This window comes from Capra hircus, chromosome 5 (genome assembly GCF_001704415.2).
Source record: "Capra hircus breed San Clemente chromosome 5, ASM170441v1, whole genome shotgun sequence".
NCBI classification, from domain to species: domain Eukaryota; kingdom Metazoa; phylum Chordata; class Mammalia; order Artiodactyla; family Bovidae; genus Capra; species Capra hircus.
This window is the reverse complement of record NC_030812.1, coordinates 106,269,335-106,286,177: the sequence shown is the minus strand read 5'-3', so window position 1 is coordinate 106,286,177 and position 16,843 is coordinate 106,269,335. Positions and strand designations below refer to the sequence as shown.

Sequence of the window (16,843 nt, the reverse complement as noted above, 5' to 3'; positions counted from 1 at the left end):
CGCTCCTTGGCCAAGCACGCGAGGCCTCCCTTCTGCACCTGACACCCCTGCTCACCCCTTCTCCTTAGCAGTATGATGCTCCCCCCACCACAGTTGCAGCCCCTTTTCCTAAAGACCAGATCCCATGTCCTGCTCCCCTCCTCCCCAGCTCTGGCAGTTCAGGAAGCACCCATCAGCTGGTGGAGGGAACAGGTCTGGGCAGGAAAGGATGGTGACACCCATAAGGCACAGCCAAAGGTCCCGAGCAGGAGCTGAGCTGCCCCCGGAGAAAGTCTGAACCACAGACTCCTGACCCATCCACATCTCTCACCTGTTCTGAGAGTCAGAACCCTTCAGAGGCCTTGTGGGTCTCTGTGCCGGGCACCTCTTCCTCCCTTCTTCTCTAATAAAGGAGATGCCGTCTTCCCCGTTAACTCCAGGGCCCAGCAAGCAAATGTCCTGCCACCTGGCCCCCACCCACAGGCTGCAGCCGAGGACACCTTCCCTGACAGGTGGGAAGGACCTACCTTCATTCAGGAGAAGGGGCACAGCCTCTGATCCTAAAGTTAGCCTGTGGCCAGAGCAGCTCCAAGCTCCCGGAGGAAGGTGCCCGGTGAAACAAGGGCCATTGTTTTGCGGGGCGGCCACTGCATCCCCCACGTGACCCGTTCATGAGTGCCCTGACAGTTAGGGAAAGTGTTCACCACTCTAGAACTTTCCAGACCTTCTCAGAGACATAAAGGAGAAGAAAAGTATAAAAAAATACTCTTTCTGGGAGATTTTTTTTTTTCTCTTGGTTTTAGAAGAAACAACTTCAGGGTTTTTCTTTTCTGCCTTTCAAGCTTTCCAGTGTCTAAATATACCAAGCATAATCATTGAAGCAAACCAAGTTATATATAATATATGTTTATCTTGTTAAACTAACAGAAAATGACTTTGGGTTTGTAAGGGGTGCCAAAAGAATTTCATGGTTGTTTCTGTAAAAATATGACACTATATTTTCATTTCCCAGAAATCAAACCCCCCACTAACTTTTATATCAATAAGCACTGTGGGCAGTGTGTGCCCATTTCTTTTCCTCAAACTGGTAAATATCAGCTTCCAATTGAATAGCGTTCTCTTCCATCAAAGTTTCCCCAAAACAGACAGGTAGTATTTCCTAAGTATATAATTAAAGCTTCACTATTATAAAATGTTCCCTTTGCAAATATTTTCCCAATTTTCACGCATCAGAATAAAGCTGAATTCTTATTCAACATACTAAATCAAGCTTGAGTATTATTTTTTCTACCTCCTCTCTGAACTCTTTCAAAGGTGTCTGACCCCACTTATTGCTACCTATCTGCAATGTTTTCTTCAATTTGCCATCCAATTCATCTTTTAACACCACAAAGAATTGCCAGTTCCATAATCCTAAAATTAGGATTATGAAAATATCAGCCCGCATCAGCTAGGATCTTTCCACAGAAAAGAAAGAAGTAACATCTTTTTAAAAACTTGTTACATATTTTCCTACCAAAGACTTTCATGATTCAAGGGCTCCACTTTCTTCTGATTTGGGCTTCCCTGACACCTCAGTGGTAAGGAATCCACCTGCAAATGCAGGAGACATGGGTTCAATCCCTGATCCGGGAAGATCCTACATGCTGTAGAGCAGCTAAGGCCCTTGTGCCACGACACTGAGTCTGTGCTCTAGAACCCAGGAGCTGCAACTACTGAAGCCCGACTGCCTTAGGCCTGTGCTTTGCAACAAGAGAGGACACGGCAAGAACAAACCTGTGCACCACTACTAGAGAGTAGAGAAAAGCCTGCACTGCAATGAAGACCCAGCACAGCCAAAAATAAACAAATAACCACCGAATTTAAAAATCAGCTTCATCTATGCATTCCTATTCCCGTCCCTCCTCAAGGAGATGAGATAGGAAATCATAATTCCACTTGCTTCTTTCTGTTTTTAAAAGTCAATGCTTCTTTAGCCGAATGGGCTCTGTTCTGAGAACGGGAGGGTGCAGGGGACAAAGGGACCTGCTGGATGAGGAATGTCACATCAGGTCTTGACCGTCCTTTGCAATATGAGAATTCAACATCAACAGGAACTTCCTGGTGGCTGACTTTCAGGTAACAGTAGAGTATCAATATAGAGCGTCACTGGAGAAAGTTCAGAAAAGCCACAGATCACCCACAACAGCCTCTGAGTTGGGCACATGACCACCCCCAGCAATAACTTCAAAGCAAGTTGACTAGCAAGAAAAGATAAACAGATCTGAGAACGAATTATATATATATATACTTAGTGCACATCGGCGGGGGGGGTGGGAAGGACCGCATGAACCCCAGATGTTAAAAGGAAGTTTCTTGACTTCCCTGGTGGCCCAGTGGATAAGAATCGGTCTGCCAATGCAGGGGACACAGGTTCGACCCCGGGACTGGGAAGGTCCCACATATGGGGGAGCAACGAAGCCTATGCACCACAACTACTGAGCCCAGATCGCCACAGCTAGAGAAAGCACGTGCGAAGCAACGCAGACCCAACCCAGCCAAAGACAATAAGCACATAAATAAATTAAGCATTTCTAACATGAAAGGAAGCTTTTCAGCAAACAAAAAGGGATGGTGAGCACCGGGAGTTTCAGACCCAGCACTGCTCCTTGGGCTGTAAACACTCTCAGTCTTAAATCCTTCACTGGTAAAATCAGCTGTTCAGTTGCTCAGTCGCATCCTACTCTTTGTGACTCCATGGACTGTAGCCATCCGGGCTCTTCTGTCTGTGGGATTTCCCAGCAAGAATACTGGCATGGGTTGCTATTTCCTTCTCCAAGGGATCTTCCCGACCCAGGGATCGAGCCCATGTCTCCTGCATTGGCAGGCAGGTTCTTTACCACTGAGCCACCTGGGAAGTCCTGTAAAATCAGTGAGGCTGGGCAAGCATTACACTTTAAGAAGCAACTCCAATCAGCTTGCAGTGACAGCCTGGCGAGCTGTGTTGAGAAAAATTCTGAGTCTGCATCTGGGCTCAGGAAAAGAATTTCATGTTCTACTGGAGATGTGTGCCGCTGACCCTGAACATTTTCCATCTCAGAACTAAAAAAACCTCTGAGGTCCATTCCTATCCTAGGACTTTTTATGATATGTGAGAGAAGGCACCCAAAACCAATCAAAAGAGAGGCAAAGGGGCTTTACAAGCTGATCAAGTGACAAAAACTGTAGAACCTAACATTTAATAAGTGTTATGTATCAGGAACTGTTCTTAGTACTTTATATGTGTTAGGTCTCTTAATCGTCACAACAAAACCCAGTGACGTGGGTACTACTCTTAATATTCCCATTTTATAGATTAGGAATTGGGCACATTGAGGCTCAGTCATCTGCTCATGGATTTAAACTTGGGTGGTCTGACATCAGAGACTTGCTCTCAGTCAGAAGGAAGGAAGGATGGGAAGGAGGGAAGGAGGAAGGGAGGGAGGAGAAGTAAAGACAGTGGCAGGTGGCATGCAGGACACCAGAGCAACTTCAGAAGGCAGAGGGATAGCAGTGTCCACAGGGAGGAGAGTTGGGCTTGATGAAGGCTGTGTGGGCTGAATTCTAACCTGACCACCTGCCTTGTCCCAGGATCCATCCATGCTCATGGGGAGCATGAAGCCAACTGCAGTACCCAGACACTTCAGAGCCACCTCCGGCTTCTCTGACAACCTAAGCCAGCATTCACAAGACCAACCCAGACAAAGGAAAGGAATCAAAGCATCAGCTGTGAGTGTCTGATAGTTCAACGGACATTCCAGAAAGGGTGAGGTCAGTTGGTACCGAAACAACAAGGAAGGCTCAGGGAAAGGATGTGGCTGAAAGACCAGCAGGCAGCAGGGTAGCGTGAGCCTCGAGAGCAGCAGTCAAGAGTCTAAGGGAAGGGACTTCCCTGCGACCCAGTGGTTACGCATCTGCCTTCCAATGCAGGGGATGTGGGTTTGATCCCTGGTCAGGGAACTAATATCCCTTACACTTTGGGGCAACTAAGCTTGGGCGCTACAACTAGAGAGCCCAGGTGCTCTAGAGTCTGAGCTCCACAACAAGAGAAGCCCACACACTTCAGTGAAGACCCAGCACATCCAAAAAAAAAAGGAGTCCAAGGGAAGACCAACCAGGGGAGAGGAGGCCCAGCTCTGTTCTTCACTCAGTGAAGCTACTGGTCTCAGATGCTCGGTCCCAGAGTTTATACAGACTCCCTCGCATCTCCCAGCAGCAGGGCTGCATCCTGGCTCTCTTTCTACCGCTGGCATGTGTCTCTGCAACTAGGGGTACTGTCGTTCAGTGACTAACTCATGTCCAACTCTTTGAGGCCCATGGACTGCAGCATGCCAGGCCTCCCTGTCCTTCACTATCTCTAGAAGTTTGCTCAAACTGATGGCCATTGAGTCAGTGATGCCATCCAGCCATCTCACACTCTGCCACCCTCTTCTCCTCCTGCCCTCAATTTTTCCCAGCATCAGGGTCTTTTCCAGTGAGTCAGCTCTTCTCATCAGGTGGCCGAAGTATTAGAGCTTCAGGTTCAGCATCAGTTCTTCCAATGAATATTCAGGGTTGATTTCCTCCATGCGGTTCAAGGGACTCTCAAGAGTCCACACCACAGTCTGAAAGTGTCAATTCTTCAGCGTTCAGCCTTCTTTATGGTCCAGCTCTCTCATAGGCGGATTTAATTGGGAGGATGTCTTCAAGCCAACCAGTCTGAGAACTTGTCACGTACAGGTACCAGGCAAGGCACTCAGGCAGAGTTCTCAACTAGGGATCTATGGAGAGGGGCCAGGGGCCTGTGTACCTCCCATAAATAGCACTCAAAATATGAGGGGCAGACACATTTCTGGGGAGAGGGTCTCCAGGTCCTTTCCCAGATTTTTGCAAGTGTACACAAGCCACAAAAGATTAAAACTTTCTGCACAAAGACCAGGGGAAAGTGCCCAGGTCCGGCACTCGAGAAATTCAATCTCGTGGAGGAAGACAGACGGACAGAAATAACTCAGAGGCAAGGCAGCCTCTGATAAGTATGCTAACAGAGCACAAAACGTGCAGTGGGGGAGGGGCAGAGGTTCATTCCCTTGGGGCTGTCTGTAGGATGTCCTCCCCTCATCCTGGTTTCAGGATCCAAGTTTACAATGAGGGAAAAACAGCCATTACAGTAAGTCCCTACGTATGAGCCGTCAAGTGGTGAACTTTCAAAGACATGAATGCGCATTCCATCAATGTCAGGCAGCTCGCCCTCCATCTCCTGTCCCTGATGGTCCTTCAGCTCCACCATCTCCCACCTCCTCTCCCTTCTTCAGTAACTCTTTGTGCCTGGTTACTTGATGCCGGCCCCTGTATGCCAGCTGTTGTACTGAACTACTGTACTTTGCAAGGTACTGTACTGTGAGATTAAAGATTAAAATAAAAGTTGTTTTGTGCTTGCCTTTCATGTATTATTTGTGTGAAAAGTATTGTAAACCTATTACAGAGCAGTACTATATAGCTCCCCAGCTGGCTCAGTGGGTAAGGAATTTGCCTGCGATATAGGAGATGTGGGTTTGATCCCTGGGTCAAGAAGATTCCTTGGAGGAGGAAATGGCAACCCACTCCAGTAATTTGAATTCTTTACTGAATTTGTTTCAATATTGTTTCCGTTTTATGTTTTTTCTTTTTTTTTTTGATCACACATGAGGTATGTGGGATCTTAGCTTCCCGACCAGGGGTCGAACCTGTACCCCCTGCGTTGAAAGGCAAAGTCTCAACCACTGGATCACCAGAGAAGTCCCTAGAAGAACAATTTTACAAAAGAAACCAAATCAGAAATAGAACCAAATAAAACTCACAGATATGAAAAACAGTCACTGAATCAGATTTTAAAAATGGGGTAGATGCCTCTGCCTCCACTTCCCACTCTAATTTTCTAGCCCTCCTTTGTGTCTGTCCAACTTCCCCTCCTTCTGCTGCTGGAAGTCCTTCACCTGAGATGCACCGTCAGTGCTCTGCTCAGCTGATGTAACAAAAGAGGACCCAGGGCTAAGAGTTCACCCTGACTCCCCAGGACTGCCTCCATGTCCTTGCTCCCCCTGCCAATCTTTGGCTCAGAGGTGGTGATGAGGGATCTGGACACCAGCTGGCAGGTGGGGGTGGGGGGAATGCGTGTGTACAGGCCTGCACACATCCATTTCGACCCTGGTTGGCAGGAAGGGTGGAAAGGAGAGGATCAGAGGGTTTGTAAGGAGATCACAGCAGAGAGGCCTTTAATCTCTGGAGCAACTGCTTGTGTAGAGGCCACGCTATCACGGGTGACCTTGGAGGCCAAATGGCCAGAAGCACTGGGACAGCGACCACCCCTCCACCAGGCAACTGAGTCTTGAAGGCCTGAAGGCCAAAGATGGACTGGCCCCCTGGCCAGTGACCCAAGAGAGGTTCCAAACCTGCCCCTGAAACAAGCACCTCACTGAATGCAAGATTACCCAACTGAAGCCCTCAAGAGACATAGGACCTGTGAAAGCACCCGTGATAAGTCAGCTTCAAAGCTTGGATTAAAACAGAGATAAAGTCCAGTGTTGCTTCCTCCGAGTCCCGGACATCCTCTGAGCATGCTTGGGGGTGGGCAGCTAAGCCACGGGCCAGGTTGCCCAACTGCTGAGCTTTGGTGCCCTGGTCCAGTCCCCAGATGGCTCTCCTTCTCAACAAAACCCTTGACTCCTAACACACCCCACCCCATTGGTGCAGATGGAAAGAGGGAGGCAGCACCAACCATCAAAAAAAGAAGACTGGTGGAAGGAGGTGGTGGCAGGTGCAGACATGCATGGTCTGGCGATGGCGAAGCATTCTCGGCATGGCTGTGTCATGGGCTAAGAAGCTGGAGGGGTGGCAGCAAGGGGGCTGGCTGAGGACCATGTCTACACACTCCCACCCAGCCTTTCCCTAACTCCTATCAGACTGAACTCCAAAGGGGAAGAGATGGGAACCCACACTCTCTGAGCTCCTGACACGTGCTGGGCTTATGTTGAGTCTCACTGGGCACTTAACCTGTGTGACGGTCACTGAGTCTTACTTCATCATAACAGCTCTGCAGGGCGGTCACAGAAGCCCATTATCCAGACGAAGCATCTGAGGCTTGAGAAGGAATAAACACTTTATACAAAGTCCTGCAACAGGTGAGGGATAAAGCTTGGATATGGACTCTGCCCTGTCTTCAAATTTCATACGTTTTTCCAAGAATTATCCATGCTTTTTATCCCAGAAAAATAAATATTCCAGGAATATTTTTACTTAAGTTTTAAAATAAATCACCTTTGTAGCCATTCAAGATTTGCAAGAGAAAAGAATTGAAAACTACACCTCACTCAATTTCCTGAGCATTTATACAGGCATAACTTGTTTTGTGCAGTTTGCAGATACTGCATTTCTTTACAAACTGAAGGTTTATGACAATTTGTTGGGTGTTGAGCCAGTCTGTCGGCACCATTTTTCCAAAAACATTTGCTCCCTTTGTGTCTCTATGTCATATTTTGGTAATTCCCAAAGTATTGCAAGCTTTATCATTATTATTTTATTTGTTATGGTGATCTGTGATCAGTGATCTTTGATATTACTTCTTTTAAAATGATGCTACTATTGCAAAAAATTTATGACTCACTAGAGACTCAGATGATGGTTAGCATTTTCTTTTTTTTTGGTTATGTCACATGGCATGTAGGATTTTAGTTCTCAGACCAGGGGTCTGGCCCCCTGCAATAAAAGCATGGAGTCTCAACTACTGGACCCAGCACTTTTTACCCAGTAAAATTTCTTTTTTTTTTTTCCTCCTGAATTCAACCAATATTTTTCATTAAGCTATATAATATAGGTAGGGGTTTTTAGACATAATGCTACTGTGCACTTTAGTTCAGGTCAGTCATCAGTCATGTCCAACTCTTTGCAACCCCATGGACTGCAGCATGCCATTTCCATGTCCCCATCTATCACCAATTCCCAGAGCTCGCTCAAACTCATGTCCATCAAGTTGGTGATGCTATCCAACCATCTCATCCTCTGTCGACCCCTTCTCCTCCTGCCCTCAATCTTTCCCAGCATCAGGGTCTTTTCCAAGGAGTCAGTTCTTCACATTCAGATGGACAAAGTATTGGAGTTTCAGCTTCAGCATCAGTCCTTCCAATAAATATTCAGGGTTGACTTCCTTTAGGATGGACTGGTTGGATCTCCCTGCAGTCCAAAGGACTCTTGAGAGTCTTCTCCAACACCACAGTCCAAATGCATCAATTCTTCGGCACTCTGCCTTCTTCACAGTCCAACTCTCACACCCATACATGACCACAGGAAAAACCATAGCCTTGACTAGATGGACCTTAGTCGGCAAAGTAATGTCTCTGCTTTTGAACATACTGTCTAGGTTGGTCATAACTTTTCTTCCAAGGAGTAAGCGTCTTTTAATTTCATGGCCGCAGTCACCATCTGCAGTGATTTTGGAGCCCCCCAAAATAAAGTCTGACACTGTTTCTACTGTTTCCCCATCTATTTCCCATGAAGTGATGGGACCAGATGCCATGATCTTCCTTTTCTGAATGTTGAGCTTTAACAATACCTAAATACATTAAAAAAGAAAAGAAAATAATTTTTCAGGTTCTGGGGGTTTTAATCTAGAATTCTTTCCAGAATCAGGCATCTGGTTATCACAGCTATTATACTTTATTTTTTCTTTTCAACAATCTATATGTCAAAGTAGTGAGGTTACAGGTGACGGTTAGTTTCTTCTTCATATTTTATATATCCCATTGATTTACTGATTTCTTTATGCCCTGATTTAGTCTAGAAAAAAACTGAAGTTTTTTGTGGTTTTCAAGTACCACAGAAAATAAGATGACATAAATTAGAGTAGTTGCGGGGGAAAAAATGAAAAGATAAAGGCACAAAATTGATGCCAAAATGCAGTTCATAAAATCTTTTACATGTTTTTCCAAATGATCCCAAACCTGAAGCTTTCTAGTAACCAACACAAAGGGAGAAACCTGAGTGGTAGTACAACTTACATGGCCAATAAAAAGGAAAATGAATGGATTGCTCAAGAGAGCATGGCTAGTTCAATTATCAAGACCAGAAGAAAAGATCTCATCACAAGAAAAAAAAATTGTAATTATGTGATGATGGATGTTAACTGAACTTAGTGTAGTAATCATCTTGCAGCATATACATATATCAGATCATTATGTTGTGTTGTTGTTGGTTAGCCGCTAAGTCACGTCCCACTCTTCTGCAATCCCATGGACTACAGCCTGCCAGGCTCCTCTGTCTGTGGAATTTCCAGGCAAGAATATTGGAGTGCGTTGCCATTTCCTACTCCAAGGGATCTTCCCGACCCAGGTCACCTGCACTGCAGGAGGATTCTTTACTACTGAGCCACCAGGGAAGCCCATTAGATGTACACTTTAACATTTCAATTATATCTCTGAAACAGGAAGAAAAAAAAATAAAGACCAGAAGAAACATTTCTGGATGGCCCTCAATCCCATCCTTGGAGAATCTCATGGGGCTATACGCATAGCACTGAGGTCCTGGTCTTCCTTGGCTCCTCCTTAAGTTACTGGATCAGTTGTCTGGCGAGCTCAATGCACAAAAAGATAACTTTATAGGAGTTAATATGGTCCAGCAAAGGTCCGTCTAGTCAAGGCTATGGTTTTTCCAGTAGTCATGTATGGATGTGAGAGTTGGACGGTGAAGAAAACTGAGCACCGAAGAACTGATGCTTTTGAACTATGGTGTTGAAGACTTGGAGTGCAAGAAGATCCAACCAGTCCATCCTGAAGGAGATCAGTCCTGGGTATTCATTGGAAAGACTGATGTTGAAGCTGAAACTCCAATACTTTGGCCACCTCATACGAAGAGTTGACTCATTGGAAAAGACCCTAATGCTGGGAGGGATTGGGGGCAGGAGGAGAAGGGGATGACAGAGGATGAGATGGCTGGATGGCATCACCGACTCGATGGACATGGGTTTGGGTAGACTCCAGGAGTTGGTGATGGACAGGGAAGCCTGGCGTGCTGTGATTCATGGGGTTGCAAAGAGCGGGACACAATTGAGCGACTGAACTGAACTGAACTGAATATGGTCCAGGCACACAGCCATTATCTGGTATAATGAACATGTATTATTTTTATAATCATAAGGAAATACTATTTAAAAACTAAATCACACATTGTGTGATTCATTTCCATAAAGTATAAAAATTAATCTATGCTTATGGTAGTGACAAAAAGCTCTGGTCAGGCTGTTTCTTCCTTGGAGTGTTCCTTACACAGGTATGTTCAGTCTGTGGAGATCCATCAAGCTGCTTCCTTATATGTGCATTTTTCTGTACATGTGATATATGTCCATGAAAGGTAAAACAAAACAGGGACCACATGGACAATTCGCATGCTTATTTTCTAAAAAAGTTGGTCAACAGTTAAGAAATTTAAAAGTTTAGCATAAAAAATTAATCACATACTAAAATATTACAGAGATTAAAAAACAAAAATCATGACTTCCCCGGTGGCTAAGACTCCAGGCCAATGCAGAGGACCCGAGTTCAATCCCTGGTCTGGAACTAGATCCTGCAAGTCGCAACTAAGATCAAAGATCCCACATGCCTAACTAAGACCCTGTGCAGCCAAATAAATAAATATTTTTTTAAATTCATTTTTGCTGATCTCATGGGTACTTCTAACACAATGCAGCACTTGTAGGAACCTAAGAGTCTATAGAAATGTAAAGATGTATCCATCATGCTTTGCTCAGATGCACTGACAGGTTCAGCCCAACGGCCTTTATATACCCTGTCCAAACTGCTCTTGGCTCTTCCAGTGGTCCTTTTCACATCAGATAACATTTAAACCCATTAACTGTGGGTCACAAGGTCCGAAGAGGGTTGTCTGAAAGCTCAGAATGTGTGCTTGGCCTAGCTGATGCCTTGTCATCCTCGGATAGAACGAAATGTGCTCGTGGAAGTTTAAAGGAAAGGCCCTGAGACTGGTGGAACTCAGTGGAGAGGCAGGCGGTGAGAGGCCAAGTCCAAGAGCAGCCTCCAGGCCCCGTTCCAAAGCAAGCCCTGTCCTGGCGGCTGCTCTGCTCCGCTCCATAAAGCCCAGGCTGGAGGGCAAGGCCAGCCTCTGGGGCCTGGAAAACTACTGCAGGCAGCCCAGCCCCTCTGCAAGCCAGCATAGGAGTGGCCACTGCAAAGATCTCATGCTGCTTGGACACGTGACTCCCAGGACACAGTCGGCATCCGCAGCACCACCAACCGGGGCCTCAGCCCACCCGAGGGTCTCAGGTTGGCAGGAGGAGAGCAGGGCCTGCCAGGCTGCCAAGACTCTGCGCCCACGTCAAAGGGGACTACAGAACCCATGGAAAGGAGTGGTCACAGCTGAGTCCTTGTCCTTGCTTCCCCCAGGCCTGCTGCAGACCACACTGGTCTAAAGGAAACACACTTCTAATAAAAAAAGCACTGAAGGCATCATTCTTATCCTTTCATTTGCATTTAAAGGCTATTGTTGTTTGTATGTATTATGGAAAGAGGAACAAGAATTCCTAGGTTCTATTCTTGGATCCATCACTGATAAACAAAGTATCTGCCAGTGGAAAATATCAGGTGCTTGGAAATTCAGAGCTTACCATCCATACCCAGGATGTATCTGAGTGCCCAGTATTTTCCCTGAACTGGATACTGATCTGAAGTTGCACGTGGCAGCCAGATGCCAGCATAAAGAGATGGAGTACTTGCGTCCTACATCGTAAGGAGGACAGAGGGACAGGAGCCAGAGGCTCCAGGAGCCAGAGGGACAGTCCAGCCTGGGACGGCGTGGACAGGTTCCAGGGGCCACAAGGAGCCACAGAGCAGCTGGGCTTCCCTCCCCACTTGCCTCTGCTGCTCCGAGTCTCGGCATCCTGGCTCAGCCCACACATCTGTCTCTCCTGCTTCTCCCTCTCTCCCAGTCTGTGTCTCAGATTACTCTTCTATCCTGAGTTACCTCCATGACTGGAGGGTTTGCATCCCTTGCCAGTCGGAATGGCTGTGGTGACCCCAGAAGCTGCGGGGCCAGCCTGACCTCTGTGGCTGTGCCTCTCCAGTCCGCTCAGAGTCCATTAAGAGTTGCAAGGCTAGCCAGAGAGAGGTGTTTTAGGTTTCAGGTGGTGGAAGCCAATGAATTCCTGAGCTTGTGGACACTCTGGGTGGTTCGGCAGGTAAACTGGGCCTTTACATGGGGACATTGCAGACCCAGCCTTGCGAGATCTGGAAAGAGGCTGGTACGCACGACTGCTCGGCCCTGGCTCTGTGCCCAGAGATGACTGCTTGGTTCCAGCATCAAGTTGGTCACAGCAGCAGGTCAGTTACAGATCAGAGAACCTAGAAACCATTCTAGTCCAGACCTCTGCCCTCAGGCAGGACGAAGCTAAACCAATCTGAACAAATGGGTCTGGCTCGTTAAAACCTGCCAGAATGGACTCCTTAACTTCCAGTAATAGTCTGTGCCCAGCGTTGCTTTCAGCCAGTACACACCAGTACAGCTGTGCCAGTTCTCAAAACACTGGAACATTTATGAACATGTTGGTATATAGTGACTGCCCCCAGACCTTCTGAATGTCCCACGAGAGCCCTGACCTGTCCCCAGTGGAGCTCCATGACCCAAGAGCTAAAGGCCAATGAAGCCACAGCATGGAAACTTCCACCCCGACCCAGGACCACTGTCCATACCAAAGTACAGTCTTGTTAAACAGTTTCCCTATCTCCTTTCCTTTCCTCCCATTCAGTTATAAAACTTCGAACTGTTTTCTCTTATCTAATGAATAAACATCACTCTTTAAGTTTATTAAAAGTCTTTTCTAATCTGGCACCATTCTTCACCCAACACTCCCAAACATGAACTTCTTGACTCTTGGTCTGGGCTTCTGCTGACCTCTCTGCTTGGAACATCGTTCTCTTTCTGCATCTGCTAAAGTCTTACCAACTCCTCAAGTTCTCCTGAAACGTCACCACTTCCAAGAATTATTAGTTCAAAGAGCCATGTCTCATTTTCACAAGTGTCACAGCAACAGGTAGGTTCTATCCGTGTAAAACATGATGGCTGTCTCATACTGTGATTATTTTCACACATGCACCCGAACCGCCCTCCAAGAGGGAAAGCTGCGAGAGACAGAAACCATAACGGAGTCGTCACCACATCTAAGTGACTGAGCACGATGCCCTACTCGAGCTGTGTGCTGAGCACATGTTTGTTTAAATGAGCAAGTGAACAGCTCTCTGTCTTTTGTTCAAGGAACCCATTTTTCTATCTGTGAATGATTTTGGATACTCCCCATGTGGCTGTATCTTTTTCTAATATGGAGCTCAAATTGCACATCGCCCATGTCAAACTATGGGGTTACTCCGAGAAGCAGCAGGAAGCGTGCTCCCTGTCATTACCTTACCACCCTGGAGTCTGTTAACTGCCATCTCTCCCCACACTTCTCCCAGCGCCAGATCAGGGCGGCAGCCACACAGGGACAGGCAAATGAAAGGTTCCTGGTAATGGAGGCTGGCCTTACAGATGACAGGAAGGCTGGTGGTGGGGTGAGTTGGCAGGACTGTGAGAGGGAGGCAGGGTGGTCAAGATGGGGTTCTGGTTGCTGCTGTGTGCCAGGGTATATGGCGAGGAAGGCCTGCAGCCCTCTTTCCACCCTTCTGCTTCCCAAGTCCTCCTCCCCCACTCTCCCTCCAGAGGAACAGCTGGGAGCAAGACCTAGAAGACAAGAGAAGACTTTAATGCCTGGTGTCTCGGCTTCTTAAAGATACATGATGGGAGACAGGGAGCCAGAAATCACAGCCACTGTCTAAAAATCTCATTCCAACAGGAAATCAGAAAAGAGAAGAGGACGTCCCTGGTGGTTTAGTTGGTAAGAATCCACCTGCCGAAGCAGGGAACACGGGTTCAATCCCTGGTCCGGAAAGATCCCACATGTCCCGGAGCAGCTAAGCCCGCCGAGCCACAGCTGCTGACCCTGCGCTTGTGCCCTAGAGCCTGAGAGCCGCCACTACTGAGCCCCCATCCCTGGAGCCCATGCTCCGCAGCAGGAGAAGCTGCCGCAACGAGAAGCCCATGAACCACAACTGCAGCGTAGCCCCTGCTCACCACAAACAGAGAAAGTCCTCAAGCAGCAATGAAAACACAGCACAGCCAAAAATAAATAAATAACTTTTTAAAGAAGAAGAAAAGAGTAGAATCTGATGGGACAGCCCCGCAGGAAAGGCCACCCTAATGGCAGGTGGCCTTAGGAGTTCCAAGAGGCTGAGAAGAGGCTTGATGCTCAGTGGCTCAGTCGTGTCCACCTCTTTGTGACCCTATGGATTGCAGCACGTCAGGCTTCCCTGTCCTTCACCATCTCCCAGAGTTTGCTCAAACTCATGTCCATTGAGTCGGCGAGGGGAGGCTTGGACCCCCCGAGGACCCTTAAAGACGAGGGTTAGAGAAACGGAGAGCTGACTGTGCAGTAGGAAGCTGGGGACATTCCTCTGGAGAAGGGTGAGTTTGGAAAAGGAAACAAAGAATAAGGAAGCCCAGGCAGAGAGTGACAGTGCATCGAGAAGGGAAGACAGACAGACAGACCCAGGAACTGACGGACGGCGAAGGATAAGGCAGCCGAAGGGAGACAGAGGCTGGGAGCAGGTGTGAGAAAGCATGACTGTGGCTCCCCAGCTCTCTGAGGAGAAAGCCTCTTGAGGAAAACAGGCTTGGGGAGGGGAAAGGGAGGCCCTTCACCTCAGGTCACCAAGCAACTGCCTTCCCCTCTGGTTCTAATCTGTGCAGAGGACCCCACAGGCTCCCACGTTTGACAAGATGGTGGCCACACTGAGAAGGGGTGTCCCAAGGAGGAGAGAAGACAGATCTCACCCAGACCTCCCTCTTCACCTGGGCTCACCCACGTGGGTCGTTCTGAGTGGCCATGGGTCTGGGAGTATCCATCTACTCTGTCCTTCAGAGGGCAGAGCTAGGCTTGGGGAGGGAAGACCAGCTGCGGGACGGCAGATCGGTCTTCAGAGGGAAGCACCCTCCTCCTTAGAGCCATGGACCTGACTGGGAAGACCCTTCCTCACACCATGCGGAGCTCCCGGACCCTAGCAATGCTCAGGCAGGGAGGTCACCCAGTCCGAGTGCCCAAATGGAAAGGGACCAACTTCCCTCTTTGGCCTGAGCAGCAGCTACCTGCTCCTGGATTCTCCAACTTGTTGGTAGCAGAATCAGGGATGGAACCCCAGTCTCCTCACCACAGCCAGAAATATTTCCACAGCCACAGAGGCAGAGGTTCTGCCACAAGTATCTATCTGGATCCTGAAGCAGCTCAATTACTGACCCGAGTAATTCCCTGTCTTTGGCCACAAGAGGAGGCAAAGCACCACACCCAGCAGCTGACACAAGAACTCAGAGCATCTTCTCAGCAGAGCTTCACCAGCCGCTCCTCTGGTTTCCTGAATAGGGGGGTGGGGAGGGGGATGTTTATCTAGAATTCCAGACAACATTCTGGGATTATAAACCTAGACCCTTCAGGCCCGGGAAGGACACCTGGTAGTTCTGGGAGATTCTCTTTATCCCAGCTATCACAGTGACCTTTCACACAGTCCTGACACTTTGAGGATTTTTACTTCACTCCGTCAGTAGTAAACTGAAAATCGCCTCGGCTAGCCATGCCTGTAGAAGCAAAGCTCTCTCTCAAGACAATCCTCTCCCGTTTTCCTAGGAAGAAGCCGAGGCACAGAAAAATTAAGTGGCTCTGGCTCCCTTGGAAAAGTAGGAACCCACCCACCGTCCGGTCCACGGAGCTGCCCACTGCGCCCTGACCGGGGTCCGGGGTTCAGCCCATTCTGCAGGGTGGTCTGGGGGCTGCAGACAACCCGCTGTGGGGGGAAAGTGCGCGGTCAGAACCCCGAGAGGGGGCCACTCAAGGGGAGGTGGGCGACTGGAGGAAGAGGAAGGGGCTGGGAGGGGAGTGGCCTGTGGGGAGGTGAAGAGAGGGCGGGTGGCTCTTGGCCATATAGTCAAAGAACGCCCCCCCCCAACCCGACCCGAAAACGCAGCTAGGGAGCGAACCCAGCGAGCCGTGGAGACTCGGCGGGGAGCAAAGTCTGGGCCCCGAAGACAGGAGCGCGCGGCCTGGCGGAGGCGGCCGAGGGACCCAGAGGGACATGGACCCAGCCCGCGTGGACGCGTGTCTCCGGCAGCGGGTCTGCGAGCCCAGCGCCACCGGGATGGCCCGGGTCCCGCCGGCGCCCGGCACCTGGGGACCCCGCGAGTGGACACCCGGTCCGCGATGGGGGGCACGACCCACAGGCGGGGGCCGCCGGCCCTGCCCCTCCCCACCGCGCCCCGGCGCTACTCACTGCGGTTCAGGGGGTTCCCGCCGACCTGGGCCGACGCCGCCAGTTCCAGATAAAGTGTCCAGAGCCCCACGGACACCACGGCAAGCAGCAGCAGCAGCCGGAAGCGCCTCCGCAGCAGCTTGACCGGGCGCAAGAGCAGCCGGAGCCGCGCGGCCCGGGGGCCCCCCATGGCCACGCGCCCCCGGCCCGCCCGCCCGCTCAGCGCCGCGCCCCGGCCGCCCGCCCCGGCCCCCGGCTCCTGCCCACGCCGGCTGCGGGCTTGTAGCCGCCAGTCCTCGCTCTGCCCACGAGGAGGTTCCCCAGGTGCGCCGCCCCGCCCCGCGCCCCCGCCCGCGGCCCACCTGCCCCGCCCCCGGCCCGGCCCCGCCCCCGGGCACAGGTGGGCCCCGCCCCCGAGAAGCAGCGGGAGGGGGACTGCAGCTCCCGCCTTGCTGGTCAGTCCCCGGCGCCTCCGCAGATCGGGGTGCGTGGGGCGTAAAGGG

At 49.5% G+C, this 16,843-nt stretch overlaps 1 protein-coding gene across 2 annotated transcripts in view; it reads right to left on the bottom strand.

Annotated features, from left to right (window-relative positions):
• The window catches only part of B4GALNT3 (beta-1,4-N-acetyl-galactosaminyltransferase 3), a 97,735-nt gene extending 81,190 nt beyond the window's left edge, over positions 1–16,545 (bottom strand). For both annotated transcript variants that reach the window (XM_018048652.1, XM_018048653.1), the window contains exon 1: positions 16,362–16,545. In XM_018048652.1, coding sequence (XP_017904141.1) covers positions 16,362–16,530 — 169 coding nt within the window. In that variant the 5' untranslated portion in view covers positions 16,531–16,545. The remainder of the gene's footprint in view (positions 1–16,361) is intronic.